At 44.1% G+C, this 20,652-nt stretch overlaps 1 protein-coding gene across 1 annotated transcript in view; it reads left to right on the top strand.

Annotated features, from left to right (window-relative positions):
- The window catches only part of LOC126988702 (kallikrein-14-like), a 19,787-nt gene extending 1,914 nt beyond the window's left edge, over window positions 1–17,873 (top strand). Inside the window, exons 2-9 of the mRNA XM_050847059.1 lie at window positions 4,976–5,054; window positions 6,262–6,356; window positions 13,038–13,065; window positions 13,983–14,067; window positions 15,269–15,382; window positions 15,775–15,929; window positions 16,715–16,887; window positions 17,386–17,873. Coding sequence (XP_050703016.1) covers window positions 4,976–5,054; window positions 6,262–6,356; window positions 13,038–13,065; window positions 13,983–14,067; window positions 15,269–15,382; window positions 15,775–15,929; window positions 16,715–16,887; window positions 17,386–17,553 — 897 coding nt within the window. The 3' untranslated portion in view covers window positions 17,554–17,873. The remainder of the gene's footprint in view (window positions 1–4,975; window positions 5,055–6,261; window positions 6,357–13,037; window positions 13,066–13,982; window positions 14,068–15,268; window positions 15,383–15,774; window positions 15,930–16,714; window positions 16,888–17,385) is intronic.
- Window positions 17,874–20,652: the final 2,779 nt, after the last annotated feature.

Here is a 20,652-nt window from a genome sequence, read left to right as displayed (position 1 = left end):
TGGCGGTGACTGTGATCGAAAGTGTATAGCGGGTTTTTTTTTGTATGTTTTTCCTTCGAGCTGATTCCTCTACTGTAAAAAAAATGCATCTATGGGTGAAACAGGCGTACTGATGCGTCGTAGCGGTGGTGATGGTGGTGGTGGTAAGCAAAGGAGCAGTATTTGAATTAGTAGCATTTCAAAATGGTATAGCGTATTTCTGTAGGTGATAGAGATGTTCTGATACGCCGTAGTAGTGGTGGTGGTGGTGATATACGGTAATGGCAGTATTTGTATGTAGTGTATATGTAGTATGTTGTATGTAGTATCTGAAGGTAGTATTTGTAGGTAGTATCTGTATTTCTATGTAGGATGCTTATGTTGTTTGTATTAGTAGTGTTTGTATGTGGTGTATATGTAGTATGTATGTAGTTTGTATGTAGTGTTCGTGGGTAGTATATGTATTTCTATGTAGGATGCGTATGTTGTTTGTATTAGTAGTGGCAATGGTGATGGTGGTGGTAGTGACCGTAAAGGCAGTGCTTGTATGCATAGTGTATTTGTAGTATGTATGTAGTATGTTGTATGTGTATGTTGTTTGTATAAGCAGTGGCAGTGGTGACCGTGGTGGTGGCGGCGGCATCGCTCACCCTTTGATTGAGTTAGCCGCGGCAATAACAGGATGTTTAGTACAGTGACACAGATGGAGACAAAGCGACGATGAGAGAGAGAGAGAGAGAGAGAGAGAGAGAGAGAGAGAGAGAGATTATGCCACACTTAGATTATGCTGTTCAGTTTTGGTGCCCACACTACAGAATGGACATCAACTTGCTAGAATCAGTTCAGAGGAGGATGACCAAGATGATTCAGGGGCTTAGGAACCTCCCATATCAAGATAGGACGAAACATCTCAACTTACATTCACTAGAAAGACGAAGAGCGCGGGGAGATCTGAAAGAAGTATTCAAATGGGTCAAGGGGTACAACAAAGGCGATATAAGTAAAGTACTGCGAATTAGCCAACTGGATAGAACACGCAGTAATGGATTTGAATTAGAAAAGTATAGATTTAGGAGAGATATGGGCAAGCATTGGTTTAGTAATAGGGTGGTGGGGGAATGGAATAGACTCAGCAATCACATAGTTAGTGCAGAGACGATAGCTTGTTTTAAGAGTATACTGGATAGCTACATGGACGAGGATGACAGGTGGTAGCGGGGGGGCATCTGGGGCTGCCCTGTGTAGGCTATTAGGCCTCTTGCAGTCTCCCTATGTTCTTATGAGAGAGAGAGAGAGAGAGAGAGAGAGAGAGAGAGAGAGAGAGAGACGCAGATAAAAAAAACAAGTGAATGCTATGAATGATAAAATCTAACACCTCAACGCAAGGCTCAGAGTGGAGTGACAGGAAGCGAGGAAATGAGGGATGAGGAGGCGGGTGGTGAAAGAGAGCTGGTGGGCCTGGCGGTTGGCTGGTGAGGTCGGGAGGAGCACAGAGACAGCAAGAACGACGGAAGCTTACAAAGGACGATGTTGATGGTGACCCTGAAAGACGACACGAGAGAAGGGTTTGAGGAAGGTGTGCGAATGTGAGGTGAAGAAGTTACGACAGAAAAGGTTGACAGGAAAGGAGAAGAGAGAACGACGCAAAAGAAGAGAAAGAGGAATTAGAAAGAGATTGGGAAAGTTAAGGAGAGAGTAGACGTTTTAAAAAGAGAAATAAGAAAAGAGAGTAGGTATAAGATAGAGATAAAAGATACAGTAAACAAAGATAGAGGTTTTAAAGAGAGAACGACGCCAAAGAATAGGAATTAGAAAGATATTGAGAAATTATAAGAGAGAGTAGACGTTTTGGAAAGAGAAATAAAAAAAGTAAGAAAGGTATAAAATAGATAAAAGATACAGTAACCAAAGATAGAGAGGTTTTAAAGATAGAACAACGCAAAAGAAAAGGAAGATGAATTAGAAAGAGATTGGGAAAGTAAAGGAGAGAGTAGACGTTTTGAAAAGAGAAATAAGAAAAAAATGCAATAAAAAAGGTATAAGATAGAGATAAAAGATACAGAAAACAAAGATAGAGAGGTTTTAAAGAGAGGACGAAGCAAAAGAAGAAAAATATAAATTAGAAAGAGATTGGGAAAGTAAAGGAGAGATAAGAAAAAATGCAATAAAAAAGGTATAAGATAGAGATAAAAGATACAATAAACAAAGATAGAGAGATTTTAAAAAGACGAACGACGCAAAGAGAAGGAAGAGGAATTAAAGAGAGATTGGGAAAGTAAAGGAGTAGACGTTATAGAAAGAGAAATAAGATAAAAAATAATAAAAGAGGTATATATATAAGAAAGAGTCAAAAGATATGCGAATGTCAGATAAAGAGAGCAGGACAGAAAACAAAGATAGAAGAGATTTAAGGAGAGAACGACGTAAAAGAAGAGAAATGGGGATTAGAAAGAGAAAAATAAAGAAGAGAGAAAGAGAAAGAGGAATGAGAAAAGGGGTAAAAATTAGAGATGAAAGGTAGAGATACAGACAGTGAAAGAGAGAGAAAAGGTATGAGAGAAGGAAGAAACGAAAGAAGAATAAGAGGAATATATACGAGTTAAGAAGAAAAAAAAGGACAGTGAAAAAGACGCCATAGGAAGGAAGAGGAATTAAGTACGAGGAAGAAAAAGAGGTAAAAAGTATAACATCTTGAAAGAGGGAAGGACGGAGGGAAGACAAAAAAAATAAACTAGCAGAAATGTAATCACAAAGAAAATGACAGAAATAGCGGGAATCGTAAGCTAAATTTGGGGCATATATGCGGTATAGCTCGGCGTGTCATCTTTGCTCATTTCCGCCGCACTGGTCCTTGAGTCCGTGGTAGGAAGCTAAGTCTATATATACCAAGTCGAGTCACTCTGTCTCAAAACTGCGACCGGTACGCGCAGGAGGCGGTTTTGGGGCGGAGCAGCGGGATGACGTCACTTGAAGCTAAAACAAAAAATACCCGCCAGTTCAGGGGTGACTAAAGTTGGGGCCGTATGTGCACTCTGGATGTGCATTCTCGCCTCCTTTCACAGCGCGTTCAGGCAAGCCACTGACAAAAAAATATGTCTTTTTATTGTGCTATTGCGTGACTGTAATTCCATTGCCTACAAGCGGTGGTGTGGTGTGTGAGGGAGGGCATGATGAAGTGATTGATTTAAATTAGTCCGCCTTTCTTCGTTTTCTCTAAATCTGCGACTCTAAATCTACATTCTCTAGTTTGGCTCCAAGCAGTGTCACGCATAAACCACGCCTCGGCCGTGTCTCCTCCCACAAACCTGCGTATGATTTGACCTGGTGTATATAGACTTTGGTAGGAAGAACCCTTTACCCCGGGACGCAGGGCCAGGGGGAAATCCGGGTTACCACAGTTTACCTTCTATAGGTTTTACCAAGTACCCATTTATCGACCAGCCCGAAAGGAAGGATGAACAGCTGGATAGGCTACACGCCGACTGCCCAGCCAAGATTCGAACCCAGACCCGTAGATTCGTACTCAGAGACGCTAACCACTGCACCGCGGAGGAGGGAAAGTGTATGAATGAAAGATCAAGAGATTAGAGCAGAAAAAGAAGACTGGAATAGTTTGCGTGAGAGAGCGACACAAGAGAAGAGGAAGAGGAAGAGGAATAAGAAAAACTGGGAAAGTAGAGAGAGGAGAGGGTTTAGGAAGGGAAACAGAGCAAAAGTGTAATAAAAAGAGGTATGAAATAGATATATAGACAGCAAACGAGAGAGAGAGAGAGAGAGAGAGAGAGAGAGAGAGAGAGAGAGAGAGAGAGAGAGAGAGAGATCTTCGAACGAGGAGAATATGAAAGAAAAGTATGACGGATGGACATGAGATGAAAATAAGGCCACCGATGAAGAGGAGGCCACAGAGAAGAGCAAATAGAGTATGAACAAGAGGAAAAGGTAAAAAAAACTAAGAGGAGACGCCAAGAGGAAGCAAAATTAGGAAAACAAGGCCTATACAGATTTGTCGAAAAGAGAATAACGACAGGAAAACTGGGAATGGTGATACCCAGAATTATACTCATTAGGCTTTTTTCTATATGTTCAGGGCCTGGCGGTGTTAGGTCCTCACGCCATGGTACCCTCGGCAGGAAGCTCGGCACTGGCCAGAGACGCGCCAGTCCTCGCCGACAAACCCACTTGGTCGGCTAGGCTGCGGTCGGCCAATAGAGTCGGTCTGTCGGCACTCTCCCCTCCCCTTCACGAGCCTGTGTCCCTCCTTGGAGAGACGTATACGCGCTTTACCTTGACGGGCTCCATATATATAGCCCGTGTCACCACCCTTGCAGCGGCGACAAATATTAAAAAAAAAGACGGCTCTGGCTGTTAAGTTCAATTACCTGACGCCTCTCTTTCCTCGTCCGTAATTAACAAGGCACATTACTATTAACACTACTGTTACCACTACTGCCCAACTACTACTACTGCTATTACTGCTTATACCACTACTACTACTACTACTATTTCTATACTTTTTCTGGGTATATCACTTTTTATCTTTAGATGATGTTAACGTGAGCAAAGTTTAAGTGTAATACGCCTAAATATTACCTTCCCTCTCTTTCCTTTGTTATTTATATATATTTATGTGACGGATGAACCTTGGCCACCCAACGTACATATCAGTCATCCAGCCACACACACACACACACACACACACAGTCACGAGTCGAACACGTGATCAGGCCGTGGTGAATCTCTCTCTCTCACACACACACACACACACACACACACACAGTCACGAGTCGAACACGTGATCAGGCCGTGGTGAATTTTACACACACACACACACACACACACACACACACACATTAAAAAATCATCTTCATTCTCATATGCTAGTGTGTGTGTGTGTGTTTGTTTTTCGATGTACGTATTTACAAACCACTCTGAAAACATGTCACCGCCTCGCTCCGTGGTGGTTATGTTTATAATAGTCGTGTTTCTCTCCTCGCAGGGCGCCATCATGTCCCCCCTGCTGCTGCTGCTCCTCGGCCTCCCCGCCTTCACCGCGCCCGCACACGCCCAGCCCCACTGTACGTGTGTGTGTTTGTGTGTGCGTGTGTGTGTGTGTGTCCTTAGGGTCGTATTTTAAAACATTTCGTCGCCTAAGTTCACATATTTGACATGGATTTCGTAGGAGCTGTATGCCTTTCCAGGGGTAGTTTTATGACCCTGGTGGTAGTATGACCCTTCTTCTGTGCCATGAACCTTAAAAAACACTCATGAAAACCCGATTGATCCCTCTTTGACCTTTATAAATAGTTGATGTGAGAAGCGATGGTGTCTTAAAATACAGCCCTTAGTGTTGTTTCAGCTCTGCAGTCCTGTTCATAATTTGTATCAATGTCATCGATGTTTGTCTATCATTTCATTATCAAAATTGCTGGAGACACGAAGACACTTGTGATAAACAATTACAATGTTTCTCATTCAATAATATAAATGTTATACTACAACTATACACTACTTTAGCCAGACCTCGCTTAGGGTATTTGTGACACATTTCTGGTCCCTCCTCCATGAAAAATATATATCTAGATTACGTGTTTGGCGTAGAACAATAAAGGTGATCTATTTTTTGCCCAACAAACACTACGAGGAAAGGCTATTATGTCCTAACATGTTATAAACCTAAGGCTATTGACTGCATGTTCCAAGACACTCAACAGCTATGAGAATATGGATGAATCCGAATTGTTTGTAAATGGTGACACTTTGCGAACGAGAAACAATGGCGTTGAACTTAAGTGTAAACAAGTAAATTCACACTGCTCCAAATTCTGTATCACCAGCATTATTGCACGAGAATGAGTAAGCTCCCTCCTTCAGTTCAGAACAACATGACTAATTCACTGAAAAGCAAAGTCAATCGCCTCATTTTACACCTCGCTAAGGCAGAGATGCAACGTTTGGGGGCCGCTTGATACGAGTATAGCCGACTCTGGGCCACGACATCCCAGCGACTCAGGGCACACGAGGCCTTGGGAGTGTTATGTTGATGTGAAAAGGTCGCACATGGTCGGAAAGAGGTCTAGAAACGATCGCCGGATGCTGAGTTGGCATAGTTTGAAGGGGGCCTGAAAGTCGCTGGGTTGTCGTGGCCCAGAATCGGCGCAGTGTGAATGGGACGTTAGGGTTAGGGAGAGCCATAAGATCTGTGTGTTGTGAACATATATCAATCAGTAAATATATTCTCTCTCTCTCTCTCTCTCTCTCTCTCTCTCTCTCTCTCTCTTTCAGTCTGTGGTCGCCCTTTAAGCTTCCGCCACCGCCAGTCTTCGAGCGAGGAGTCCCGGATCTTCAGAGGGCGTCGGCAGGCTGAGTTCGTAAAGCCAGTAAGTGATTTATCAAGACTTTCCTTCGTCTGCTTATACATTCTTTTACCGTTCTCCGTATATATTTCCACTCCTTTGCTTCGTGTCACCCAGCCATTTATATTTTAACTTTTACCTCGTTTTCCTTTATGTTTATTTCCTCTACTTCTCTGTTTCGTGATTCCCTGGTACAGTTTTATTCTCCACCATTTTCCATTTATATTTCCACTCCTTTGCTTCGTGTCGTTCAGGCTCCTATACTTTAACTTTTACCTCGTTTTCCTATATTTTCCTTTCCTCCACTTTCTGTTTCGCGCCTCACTCCTACACTTTTATTTTTCCCTTTCCCATTAATTTCCTTTTATTTTAATTTTAGTGGGTAAAGTTTATGTTTCTTCAGACACGTTAGCTCTCCCTAGTCTCTCATCCCCACCAATACTCATATCAGTTTCTCATTCAACTTATTTCGATTGTTTTCTTCCTTCTTCACTAGCGATACATGTTCTTCAATCACTCTTACTAATCGTCACTCTAATCACTAATCTAATAATGATCGTAATGTAATCTAATCACTTTCACTTCTCATTCTATTTTTACCTCCAAATAATCACTCCTTTGTTTTTCCTCCTCTATCAAATTATATTCACTACAGTAAGAGTTTGGAATGTTATTTTTTTTTTCACTAACTCCTTCCTGCATATTTCATCGTCCTTTCCATCTTGCTTCCTTCCCTTTTTATCCTTCATCTTGCGTCCAAAAATGTTGTCCTTCTTTTCCTTAATCCATTCCAGGACCTTCTGAGTGGAAAAATTTGGGGGGCTTTTCCGATACCCTACGCCCCTGTCCACCCAGCAGTGAATGGGTACCAGGTATTAATCGGGGGTTGTGTCCCGTCTCCTGGGGTCTGTTCCCTTCTCCTCTAATTCCTTCCCTTTCTGTCTCTCTCCGGCATATGACCACAGATGTTGCGCCGACTGAACGAAACTTTCCAACTTTTTTCCAGGACCTTTAAAAATCATATATATGACACTGAAAATTTGTAGTTGTGTTTACGCGAAACATTTTATTACGTAACGACCACCTCCATTATCAAAGCGCACTACAAACACCAACAACCACACGACCACCTTCACAGCCTTTGTATGTAGCCCGCTCATCACCCGGACTCACACTCTATGCCACCACTGCCGCCACAACCCTCCTCTTTTTGACAGTCTTTTACCCCTTTCCGAAATATTGCACTCCTTGGTACATCACTATTTTCATGCTAACTGCTCTTCTGAACCTGCTAGCTTAATGCCTCAACACACCTCGCGGCATCGCTCTGCACGACTTTAGAACATAAGAACATAGGGAGACTGCAAGAGGCCAACTGACCTACTCAAGACAGCTCCAGATCCCCCTCCCCCCACTACCACCTGTCATCCTTGTCCATGTAGCTATCCAGTCTACTGCTCTAGCATCCTCCCCTGTCCTAATAGTGCGTCCTATTTTGGTGTCATCTGCAAATTTACGTATGTCACTAGTTATCCCATTGTCTATGTCATTGATGTAGATAATAAATAAAAGCGGGCCTAAAACTGAACCATGAGGAGCCCCATTGGTAACATTACCCCATTCTGATTTTTTACCGTTAATGGGAACCCTCTGTTTCCTGTCGCTAATCCACGCTCTAATCCAATCAAATACCTTCCCTCTTACCCCATGAGCCCTGACTTTATTTAATAGTCTCTGGTGAGGTACCTTATCGAAGGCCTTACTAAAATCAAGATAAACCACATCATAGCTCTCATCATTGTCAGCTGCCTCGTATACTTTATGGTAAAAGAATAAAAGATTAGTGAGGCACGACTTTCCTTTTACAAACCCATGCTGTGAGTCGTGAATTAAAGAATGTCTGTCAATATGGTCCCTAATACTATCAGCTATTATTGACTCGGTCATTTTACCTATAACTGACGTCAAACTAATCGGCCTATAGTTCTCCACAGAAGATTTGTCTCCCTTCTTAAATATTGGAATAACGTATGCCTGCCTCCATGAAACAGGCACCACCCCTGTGTCTAGCGACTTCCTAAATACTTATGTTAACTGCCCACTTATTTCAGTTTCACATTCCTTTATTACCCTGAGGAAAAGCTCATCTGGCCCTGGCGCCTTAGTGACTTTCAGTCTATCTATCTGTCTAATCACGAGCTCCCTACTTATGTTGATGTCGGTTGATTCTTCTACCTCTTCTCCCCTGTAGATCTGTTCTCCCTGGGGTATATCATCTAATCTTTCTAAATATTTTGCAGCTGCTTCCTTAACCCCTCGTAGTCCGCCTTCCTGAAGTCAGGTATTAATGTGCTGTTACTGCTGACTCTGTCCTCCCATTTAATATTAAATATAATTTCCTTATGATCACTGTTACCTAAAGGATCCCCAACCTCTATGTTGCTTATTATGTCCTCTCTATTTGTTAACAACAAATCCAAAATATTTTCTTCCCTCGTTGGTGTTCTAATTAACTGTTTAAGGAAACTATCCTGCATCACATCTAACAAATCCTGCGCCTCTTGGTCTCCTGATAAAGTATCCCACTCAATGTTCCTACAATTGAAATCCCCAATTACACACACATTCCTGTATCTTGACGCCCTACTAATTTCCTATAGAAAGGATTGGCTACTATCCCTCTTAAGGTTGGGCGGTCTATAAAGTACTCCTATGCCAAGCTTCTCCTTCCTACCTATTGTTTCTACCCAGAGGGATTCTGTATTGCTATCTTCCTTGATTGAGTTGTTAATGACACACTTAAGATTGTCCCTGACGAAGAGTGCGACCCCACCCCCCTTCCTGCCTATTCGATCTTGGTGGAATAACTTATACCCTTCAATCTCTAATTCTGGGAGAAAGTGTCTGTCTGCAGTGTTTATCCATGACTCTGTGATCGCTGTCATATCAAATTTCTCTACGCACGCCTTTCCCCTCAATAAATCTATCTTATTCCTAATACTTCTACTGTTTGTATAGTACACATTTAGACCTACCCCTTGATTTACCCTGCGATTGCTATCATTATTATTATATTTTATGTTCCCATGCACCAAGTATTGCCATCTTAGGCCCCCTCATGCCTGCCCTAAAAAGGTGTGCGGTAGGAAAAGTGAAACAGAAGAATGGAAGGGGGAGGAAGTAAGACAGGGTTGGTGAGATAGGGTTAAGGAATGGAAGCAGAGGAATGGCAGGGGGGCGGAAGGAAGACAGGGAAGGGTGCGGCAGGGGAAGGAAAACGGAGGAATGGAAGGGGGAAGGAAAGGAGGCCAGGGAGGGCGCGGCAGGGGAAAGAAAGAAGGGAGGCAAAGGAATGGCAAGGGGAAGGAAGGCAGAGACGGGGTGGCGAGGGGAAGGGACACAGAGGAATGGCAGGGGGCAGGAAAGGGGTAAGGTGTGGACGGCAAGGGAAGGGAAGCAAAGGAATGATAGGGGGCGGAAGTGGGGGGTGGGGGGTGCCAGGGGAAGGGAAGGGAAACAGAGGAATGGCAGGGGAATTATAACAAGTCACGCATTGTGTGGAAGGAAGGGAAGGAAACATGTCCTTTCATGGATCTCAATAACATGCGCGAGAAGATAATTATGTGCATCCTTATGTTCACATTACTGTTGCAGATTCGCGGCAATATGATGCGGAAGTTTCTGCGGGAGACGATGGCGGCCGCAGTTTTCTTAATATCAAGCGACAGTGTCAGGAAACAGGGGGAGTGAGGCGCGTGAAGTCGTCAGAGTTCAGCAGCAGGTGCCACCAAGGTCTTGGGTGCCACCAGCTCTAGACTCGGGGGGGTGCAATGTCAACTCCAGGCTACCTAAATCCGCCAATGCCAAACCGAGGTGACGTGTTGAATCGGCGCCCTTATGATAGCACGACAGCCCCGATGGCCTGCCCCCAACGCAGCATCTACCGCTTCCTTGGCGTGGCCGAGGACGCGCCCTTCGCCGAGGTGAAGAAGGCCTACCACAAGGCGGCCCTGCGGCTTCACCCCGACAAAAACCCGGACAATATTAAGGCTGCCACCAAGCAGTTCCAGGCGCTACAGTCTGCCTTCAGGGTGCTGAAGGAGCGGGAGGAGAGGGGCCTGCCGCGGAAGAAGGGGGGTTGCGGGAAGCCCGGATGCACCAAGTGTTTCGGGAAGGAAGGGGGTCAGAGCGAGGCCCCGCCGAGAGAGAAAAAGAAGCAAAAGAAGGAGCCCAAGAAGCGCCCCAAGGGGAGCGCGGAGGGAGAATTTGAGCGGGAAAAGCGGCGAGCCGATCGGAAGTACTGGAGACACCGCCGCCGGAAGGAGAGGGAGGAGGAGGAGGAGCGTCGCTGGCTGGAGGAGGAGGAGGAGAGGATGGAGCAGGAGAGGGAGTACAGACAGATGCTGTACGAGCAGGAGAGGGAGAGGCGGGAACAGGAACGGATCCGTCAGCAGGAGGAGTGGAAGAGGTTTGTTGAACACCGGGAGCGCCTGCTGCGAGAGCAAGAGGAGGAGGAGAAAAAGAGGCGGGCGAGGGAGAGAGCGGAGGACAGAAAGGAGGCCAAACGGAGACGTGAAGAGGAGAAGTGGGAGCAGTATCTTGAACTGCGAGCCAGCTGGCTGGGAGAGAGGCCGGGGGAGAACATGGCGGAGGTCAGGGCGCAGTTTCTCGCGGCCCAAGAGACGGTGAGGCGGGATGCCGAGAGGATCAAGCAACAGGAGGAAAGGATGTACAGAGAGACCGGCTGGCCGATTGAGCAGTTTGTTAGGCCCATTCTACCGAGGGTGAAGCGAGCGAGGGAAGGGGAGGAGCAGTCGGCGCCAGAAGCGAAGAGTGCCAAAACGATGCACTAAGCACCTCACCCTGCTAAGCACCTCACCCTCCCGCAGCGGAGACACCCTACACCCGTCCCCCGATTATGAAATATGTCCGGCTACCGACAAGCAGGGCCGACCACCTGGCCAATCAAGATAAACTGACCGGCTGGCCGGACCACCAGAGCCATCGAGGAAGCCTAACAGCGCTATGGCCTTGAAAAAAGTTTAAAAAGTAATAAAAAAACAGCAAAAAAACACAAAAAAGATAAAACCAGAAAAATATGTGTGCAAGGTTTTACAACTTGGTTAAGTTTCAGTTCAGTTTAACTTTAATTTAAATAAGGATTTAAGTTTAACGTTGAAAAAGGAGCAAGGAATCCACTTAAAACAGGCATCCGGCGCTTAAAGAAAATCTTGTTAAATGCAGAAAAAAACGTTGCCAATTGCACAAACAATAGGACTGTGTGAGCGTGTGTGAATGTCTGTGTGTGTGTGTGTGTGTGTGTGTGTGAGAAGGGGGGAGAGCCCAACAACGGAAGGGTATCATAAATAAAAGTAATGGGAATTTAGGGATGCTGACCCTGGCTTAACTGTCTGGGTGGGATGCTGACCCTGGCTTAATTGTCTGGGTGGGATGCTGACCCTGGCTTAATTGTCTGGGTGGGATGCTGACCCTGGCTTAACTGTCTGGGTGGGATGCTGACCCTGGCTTAACTGTCTGGGTGGGATGCTGACCCTGGCTTAACTGTCTGGGTGGGATGCTGACCCTGGCTTAACTGTCTGGGTGGGATGCTGACCCTGGCTTAACTGTCTGGGTGGGATGCTGCACCTGGCTTAATTGTCTGGGTGGGATCCGGACCTTGGCTTAACTGTCGGGTTGGGATGCTGCACCTTGCTTAACTGTCTGGGTGGGATGCTGACCCTGGCTTAACTGTCTGGGTGGGATGCTGACCCTGGCTTAACTGTCTGGGTGGGATGCTGACCCTGGCTTAACTGTCTGGGTGGGATGCTGACCTTGGCTTAATTGTCTGGGTGGGATGCTGACCCTGGCTTAACTGTCTGGGTGGGATGCTGACCCTGGCTTAACTGTCTGGGTGGGATGCTGACCCTGGCTTAATTGTCTGGGTGGGATGCTGACCCTGGCTTAATTGTCAGGGTGGGATGCTGACCTTGGCTTAATTGTCAGGGTGGGATGCTGACCCTGGCTTAATTGTCAGGGTGGGATGCTGACCTTGGCTTAATTGTCAGGGTGGGATGCTGACTCCCTAATGCAAGAGTCAACCACTATTTTCCTTATCTCATGTAATTCGCCCGTAAACTCTTGAACAGCCTTCCTTCATCTGTATTTCCTCGTTCCACTGACATATTGCTTCACGAGTGGAATATAAAATCACCTCAACAACTTACTGATAATGCTGTTGCAACCTTTTCTGTCTTTTTCGTTGTGGGGGCGGTATGCCACGGGTTTACTTCTCTATTTTCTTTTGTCTGTGTACAGTCTCCTTTGCTGTAAATCAAAACACCACCGACACCATTTACCACTACCACCACAACCGTCAACATTAATTACACTAGCACCATCAACACCAACATCGTCAACATCAAAATTATCAACACCATAACTAACACCACCTAGCTGCTCACAGAGACAGAAAATATTGAACGTGAGGACACGGGAGGGTCTTGGATAGGCTTGCAGCACCCCCTCGCCCCTGCATATATATACTTCACAAGGGGACACATACTGTGTGACATACACACACACACACACACACACACACACACACACACATATACAACGCGCGTGGACACACTCAAATTTTTGGTATGCATCGTTAACGTTTATTTTTTTTTCAAACATGACTAACAAAGTCCTTTTTTCCGTCAGAGTTTCCCGCCACCGAGGACTTCGCCAGGTAAGAATCGATGAAGTTTAAATATAAAGTTAGTCTTCCTTTTTTATTATTGTTATTTGCTATTTACCTCTCTTCTACCTGATTAATATATCTTAAAGAGGTTATATTTTTTTATAACAATTATATATATTTTTTCTCATTTACCATTGAGAGTCGTAAACATTTTTGTCATAAATTTTCCATTTGGTGCACCAAGTTCATCTTTCTCGGCGCTAATTGTGTCTGACGTATTATTTTGTCAAACTTTTTTTGTTTCACATATAAATAGATGGATAGCTTCACTGACCTCACTTTGTTACAGTTCAACTAATCAGCGTAACGAAAGGACCGTGCAGCAGCTGTGGCACATAAAAATACCAAAATAAGTTAGAAATCAATTGAAAAAAAATTACCGTACGACTGAAAATAAAAAAAAGGAATACAGAAAAGTTACCTAAAAACTAACAAATTCAAGAACGTAAATATATATAAAATCCATAAATACCATACCAGACTGAGGATAAATACAATAAAAAAAACTCCCAAAACTAACAAACATGAGAACGCTACATTAATTTTACTTTTGTCTATTATGGGAGCGGTGAATAGCGGGCTTTTTTTAACTACACTCTTTTTGTTGCCCTTGAGCCGTCTCCTTTGTAGTAAAAAAAAAAAAAAAAAAAAAATAAAATAAAATAAAAAAGCTGAAAAATAATAAATAAATAACATACCTAAGACCGCTACTGTACCTGATGAGCATTAATATCCATACCAGAGTGAACAAAAATAATAAACCGAAAATAAAGGTAATTGAAAACTAACATCCATCGATACCAGACTGAAAAAAAATCCAGAAAGTTTCCTAAAACCTGACAAATGAACATACGAACTCTTCTTATACACGCAATGCTCATGTTCTCCCACTTCGACCCCTGCAGCGCCCTACTCGAGCTGCGGCGCCGTGCCTGTCAGTGACCGCTTCCTGGTGACGGCGGCCTACTGCGTGCTGGACCCCAACAGACCGTGAGTACAGTGTGGAAGTGGGGATGACTCTCTGGGACCTTCACACACAACACATCCCATTCTCTCACTCAAGGGGGGACAGCAACCGCTCCTTGTCAGAGGAAAAATCGCGGCCTGAGTGGGCCTCGAACCTTCGCCTGCCAGGTAGCGAAGCCTGGCATCGCAAAGCTCTAACCACTGAGCTCTGGGAACGTAATGTGTGTGTGTGTGTGTGTGTGTGTGCATGTGTGTGTGTGTGTGTGTGTGTGTGCGTGTGTGTGTTTTATGAATTTTCTCAGTAAGCCAATCGTTCTATCTAAAAAGTGTTCTGAGGGATAAATTTGCCCAAAGAATAACATAATTTGAGAGAAAAACAGTAAGTCAGTGTATAAGAAGGTGAACACCTGAGCACTACTGATGACTGCATTTTGCTCTGCGTTGTACATCACTGGCCAAACTTGAACGTTCTTGAAGTGGCCGCCGTCTGAATGAAGCATAAAGACCTGTTGAAGAGTGATGGCTGACGAGGCACGGAGGTGTGTCCAATACTTTAGTGAGTGTTTGGTAGCTTTTGAAATTATTTAATGCTGGTAGTCAAACCTGCATGAGTTTGATATGTTGTTCGTCAATAGTTGTCGCATATGACTGCAGTTATGTAATTTGATTTATAATTAATACCGCAAAAAAATAATTCTGTAATTAGCCTGATTTTTTATCTTTGCATTTTATTATGTGAGAAGTGACGACACTCTAAACCTAAAGCATCAACTGAGGGTGTTTTAATACAACTTCAACTTTGCCTCTAATAAATATAACATTTGCTAACTCTCCGCAGAGAGAGAAAAGAATGTGAAAACAAATACAAAAGTGAGTTCGTTATCAGCCATTGAGGATTTTATAATCTTAACTAAATGTCGTGTTAATGATGCCGCTGTCTGAACTTATTAAGCTCAGCAAAGTGACTGGATTAACAATAATTGTAAGTTCTTTTCGATAGTAAACATTCCTCTGAAGAGAATAAACAAATTGCCAAATTAATCAATTAATTGCCTTTGAAATATTTTATACTTTAGCACCAAGGCGAGACATAGGGGCACGGAGCAGGAGCATGGAGTGGGGCCACGTGCTATTCAGGACTATAGTGCAGCAGTTGCCCAATCAAAGCTGGACACCTTTTCCTTATACGTAATTTATACTGAAGCACTGCATCTGCCTGTCCCAGAGTGAGCTCTGTGCGGCTGGGGGACCTGGACCTGACGCGGGACGGGGAGGCCAACAGTCGCCCCGCCGAGTACGACATCGAGCTCATCGTAATACACCCCAACTTCACCTACAAGTAAGGCCTGGCATGGGCACGGGGCATTTTTGGAACAGCCTTCCTTTGTCTCTATTTCCTCCTGCCTATACGACCCTTTCCAAGAGGAGCATATCCAGACACCTCTCCACCCATTACTGACCTCTCCTTTGGCCACTCTTTACTACTCTTTCATGGGAGCAGCGATTAGCGGCCTTTTTTCCTCACACTTTTTTTGCCCTTGAGCTGCCTCCTCTACCTTAAATAAAAATGTTGTATCGAGTAGTTTGCCTCAGGCATCTTGGAATACAAAATAGTATTCTACAGGAAGTTTAATACTTTTACTTTTGCCCTTTCTTAGGCTAAGTTATTACTGCAATAATCTAAAAAAATCTACTGGAAAATTCTTCTTCTGACTTTCGTTGTCCTCTCAGCCCCGAAACACAGATTCGCTACAGCGACCTGGCGCTGCTCAAGACCACCCGGCGGATCGAGTTCAATGAGGCGGTGTTTCCCTACTGCCTATCCCCGGGCCGCCCCGCGCCCGGCACCACCGTCATCGCCTCGGGCTTCGGATATGTCAACGAGAGTGAGTCAAGACAACCTTCCACTCCTCTTTGGCCTTTTTTTTTTTTTTTTTTTTGTGTGTGTGTATGTGTGTGAGCATGCTTAGAGGGGTTATGTGGATTTGATTTGGTCCTAGATTACTAAATCAATCAACAGGGGCATATGCCGGGGGCCATGTCGCCTCTCCCACCCTACGACGCCAACATCGGGGGTCCCTTTGAACAAGTCTCCATGCAGGCCCTTTTCCCACTGCTAAGTAGCTAACTAGTGGTAGAATCTATTGACTTGCTCATTCATGAGCTTTGTGGGCGTACCTTTGGCCTCCATTAGGTTAAGCCTGATAAATTTACGAAAAAGAATTGCGAGACTAATATATAAACTCTGCACTGTAAAAAATCAACGATTAAGTCAATTTTACGACATAAACTTCCACCAAGGCCATCCCCAGCAGGTAATACGGCAGACGGGCCACGTTTTCCTCGGCCATCCCTTATCCAGGATCTATACGAGATACATACGCCCTTACCCACCCTCCGCAGTGTCACCGCACAGTATCCGCATTCACTTTCTTCCTATAATCTTAATTCCCTCAGATTTCCGCGCACTAATAGTTTATAATCAACATGATCAAGTCTGCCGGCCAGCTCGGACCTTGGACTCACATGATGTAACCACGCAATAATTGTCAGGAAACTATTTTTACATCAATTATGCCTTGTAGTAACTTCCTTTAACAACAGTCTATAATTGCCTCCAAAATTGAGACTAAATAGGCTTTGTCCTGAATGTGCCTCGTTGCATCCACAGCCCACAAGCCAACCCACCTTCAGGAGGGATTGCTGAGTGTGATGCACCCCACTGTTTGTGAGCGGCTGTACCGTTCTAGGGGCAAGGAGGCCCTGCTGAGGCGCGCCTACCCCAACCTCCTGCAAGGGTCTGGCATCGTGTGTGCCGGCCATCCAGAAAGGGGCGCGTGCAAGGTAAGCATGGCCGTTCAAAGCGGCATAAACTTCAGCTAAAGGCGGGAGTTGTGATTACGAGGACAGGGCTCATGACACACAAGATATATCAAATTAATGTTCAGTAGCAGCTTAGCTTATTTAACGACATAACGAGACAGGAGACAGTCCAAAGCAAAGCAAATTTATGGGAAAGAGCCCACGACACACTGCTTTATTAAAAAGGTGAAAGTATGGGGGAAGCAGAAACCAATAGATCAAACTTACAGTTGTCTAGATGATAAAAAGAGAAGAGGTCAAAGAAAGGAGGATATTCTCTCTCTCTCTCTCTCTCTCTCTCTCTCTCTCTCTCTCTCTCTCTCTCTCTCTCATCTGATTAATGTAGAATCACTTAGGTAAGGACAAACCACCTAGTTTGGACCATGGGGTCTGTGTGGTGTGATTTTCTATGTAATTCTATGTAATTCTCTCTCTCTCTCTCTCTCTCTCTCTCTCTCTCTCCACACCGCTCCTCGCCAGGGTGACGAGGGCGGGCCACTGCTTCGGGAGGACGCGTCAGGCCGCCGCTTCCTGGAGGGCGTCATCAGCTTCACGGGGGATGTCTGCGGCCACAACATGCTGCCCAGCGTGTCCGTCAGCATCGCCGACCACTACGACTTCATTGTCAGGACATTGCGGACAGCCTGAGCCGCAGTAGCCGTCAAAATGCCCGAGTTCGGATCCCTGTTCGATAGATGCACCTGTGCGTTTCTCTGTCAGTCTTTAGGGCTGGCTTCTGTAGGCACTCTAGTGCATCTGCCTTGATTTGGCTAGCTGGATGATCTCTGAATACTCCTCGCTATATATACACATGTACACTGGAACATTAATATTAAATAACTCTCTCTCTCTCTCTCTCTCTCTCTCTCTCTCTCTCTCTCTCTCTCTCTCTCTCTCTCTCTCTCTCAAATGATGAAAAGAGTATGAATGATTGTAGGAGTGGAGGATGAATAAACATAACTTCATTTCATGCAGTTTTTTGACACCAAGACTTCCTATCAGACGAAAAAAATACAATCGATAAAATGTGTGTGTGTGTGTGTGTGTGTGTGTGTGTGTGTGTGTGTGTGTGTGTGAGAGAGAGAGAGAGAGAGAGAGAGAGAGAGAGAGAGAGAGAGAGAGAGAGAGGGGGGGGGGGGGAGGGCGTTCCTGTGCCCACCATACGGTTTCACCACGCATTTGAAAAAGTTTAAGACCGTCCTACATACAGGTAGGTACACTGATATGAGTGATGGGAGGGAGAGCCTAAGCAACAATATACAACTGATTGTTTGAAGAATGAGACCAGGGAGGAGATCACTGATAAGTTGGTAGCCATCACAAAGGGTAACTTCATAAGAACAATCACTAAAGAGGGATATAAATTGCCTCAAAGTCCGCCTCTTGTTATGGATCTTGTGCACAAGCAGTATGCTGTTGCAAAACGAAAGGGTACTATTTAGCACTGGATGTCATGCTGGCCCTGTACCTAGACAATGGGTTTTTACTCACAACAGGTACAAGGGCCAATGTGACAGAGATGAACAACACAGCCACCCACAGCTACAGCATATGACTCCAACTTTACCTTATTTTTATTTGACACGGATGAAAGGCAAAGTGCTGGGGCAGATTTGGATCACCCCATGGTGAGTACACTTCACTGAGAAATAAGCATTGCTTCAACATTAGGCCCCATTTACACAAGGACACTTGGCAGGGCTGCTGCTGGATACATACTGGTGAAGTCTGGGAATCTAGGACTGGTTATAAGTGTGAGTGCACTGCCAGCAGACTGCAGTTGAGGAAGTTGTGAAGCCGAGTTTCATACACACTAGAGATAGATGTAGCAGCGTGTGTGAGTGATGTAGTGTCATGGTAAAATTTGGCAAACTGCTTAAGGCAAAACATCAGGATGTGTTATGCTCATGGAATGAATACATTTTGTTGTCTTGTGATGTTCTGAGAAAGAAAACAGAGGAGAAATTAGATAGCTTGGAATTGAAAACCTTTAACCAGTTCCAACTTTCCAAACATTCCATCCAACATGCCAAAACTCCCTATTCGCGGGGATCCGTGTCCTCTAACCCCTGCAAATAAGGGGAACAAGTGTATCGACGCCCTCTGTATGAACATTAAAAGCAAAACCATAAAAACACATTTGTTTAGCACTGTGCCCAACAATTCCTGAAGTATCAACGGCAGTAAAGACAAAATGTAATGATAGTAATTACTCAGTGTATTCCTAGATACAGGAGCAGGAGCTCTTTATAATGACAGGAAACAGCCAGTCGTCTTGAACCGCGCACCTTCTGTAAGGCTATCAGGTATAGTGGCGACTACCTAGTCATCAGAGAAAATCAAATAATACCTATATGCCTCTGGGACAATCACTCACTCATGCTTTGTTTTGAGACAATCCCTAACAATGAATCATTGATATTAGGAGACTTTAATCTCACATTGACTGGACGTCATTCTTGGGTAAAGAAGGGGAATGGCACAGAATGCTTGACTAGACCTTGCTATGGTGATCCAGGATAAACTAGTCAGTCAGGTAGGAGAATGTCTTGGTTTCTGTGATCATAAATTGATACACATTGAAATCAGGGTCAAGAGTGACTGAAAAAAAAAATGGTGCCTAATTTCAAAAGAGCAAGTTTCAAAGATATCAAACAAAAACTGACAGCAATGCAATTATTGGATGATTTCAATGTAGTAGATGAAGCACAGCAAAACTTAAGAAATCACTTGACAGAATAAATTTGTCCACTTTAGTAAGAACTAAACCATTGATAAAAGTCTACTGTGATTTAACAGCATGATAAAACATTCTCTGAAAGGGAAAAATTCAGATTACGGGCAAAAGAAAGTGCACAAAATTTGTGCAAAAATACCCAACTTCATCATGAAGGCAGGTGATGAGTGAAGAGCATACAAGTCAGGTGAAATGCAGGTATGAAGGAAATATTGCCAACAACAGTAACTAATCTGAAATCTTTCTGTATTTACATGAATAACAAAATGTATATCAGAAGTGGGATTGGACCCTCAAGTGACAGCATGGGTAAATTAGTAGTTGAAAACCAACACATTGTGAACGTGCTGGATTGTTATTTTTCCTTTGTATTCAGTACTGCCAGTTTGACTGCCAATACCAATACCAGCAATGACAACAGTGTTACCAAAAACTCCATGCATACCTTGCCCAACTTCGAGAAAACTACCAGTGAAGTCCTATATGCACTCCCATCCCTTAAAACAAATATAAGTCCAGAACCAGGCAGTACATGTTCTACGCTACTGAAAAGAAAAGAAAAATTAAATACTCACTCCTCTCATATCCTTATTTGATATGTCCTTGATAAAAGGCATAGTCCCTTTGGATTGGAAGAGGGCTAACGTCACACAGATTTCTAAGAAAGGAGACAGAAAAATACCAGATAATTACAGGTCCACTTGTCTGACCTCTGTAACAGGTAAGCTCCTTGATACCAAAATTAGACAGAATTGATTTACCTAGAAAGTCAATCACTGATTAAGCCTTTAAGGATTCCTAACATGGCTTCTGAAACAAGATCTTGTCTGTCTAACCTACTAACATTTTATAACAACTTTTCAGTTTAAAACATAACCAAAACACTGGACATAATCTATCTGAGCTTTCAAAAGCCATTTGATTATCACATCATATATTACTTTATGAAACCAAGCAACTGGGTACAGTAAAGTATGTCCACCAACGGATCAGTAATTTGAATTGTTGAG

This window comes from Eriocheir sinensis, chromosome 70 (genome assembly GCF_024679095.1).
Source record: "Eriocheir sinensis breed Jianghai 21 chromosome 70, ASM2467909v1, whole genome shotgun sequence".
NCBI lineage: Eukaryota > Metazoa > Arthropoda > Malacostraca > Decapoda > Varunidae > Eriocheir > Eriocheir sinensis.
This window is presented reverse-complemented; position numbering and strand designations above follow the sequence as displayed.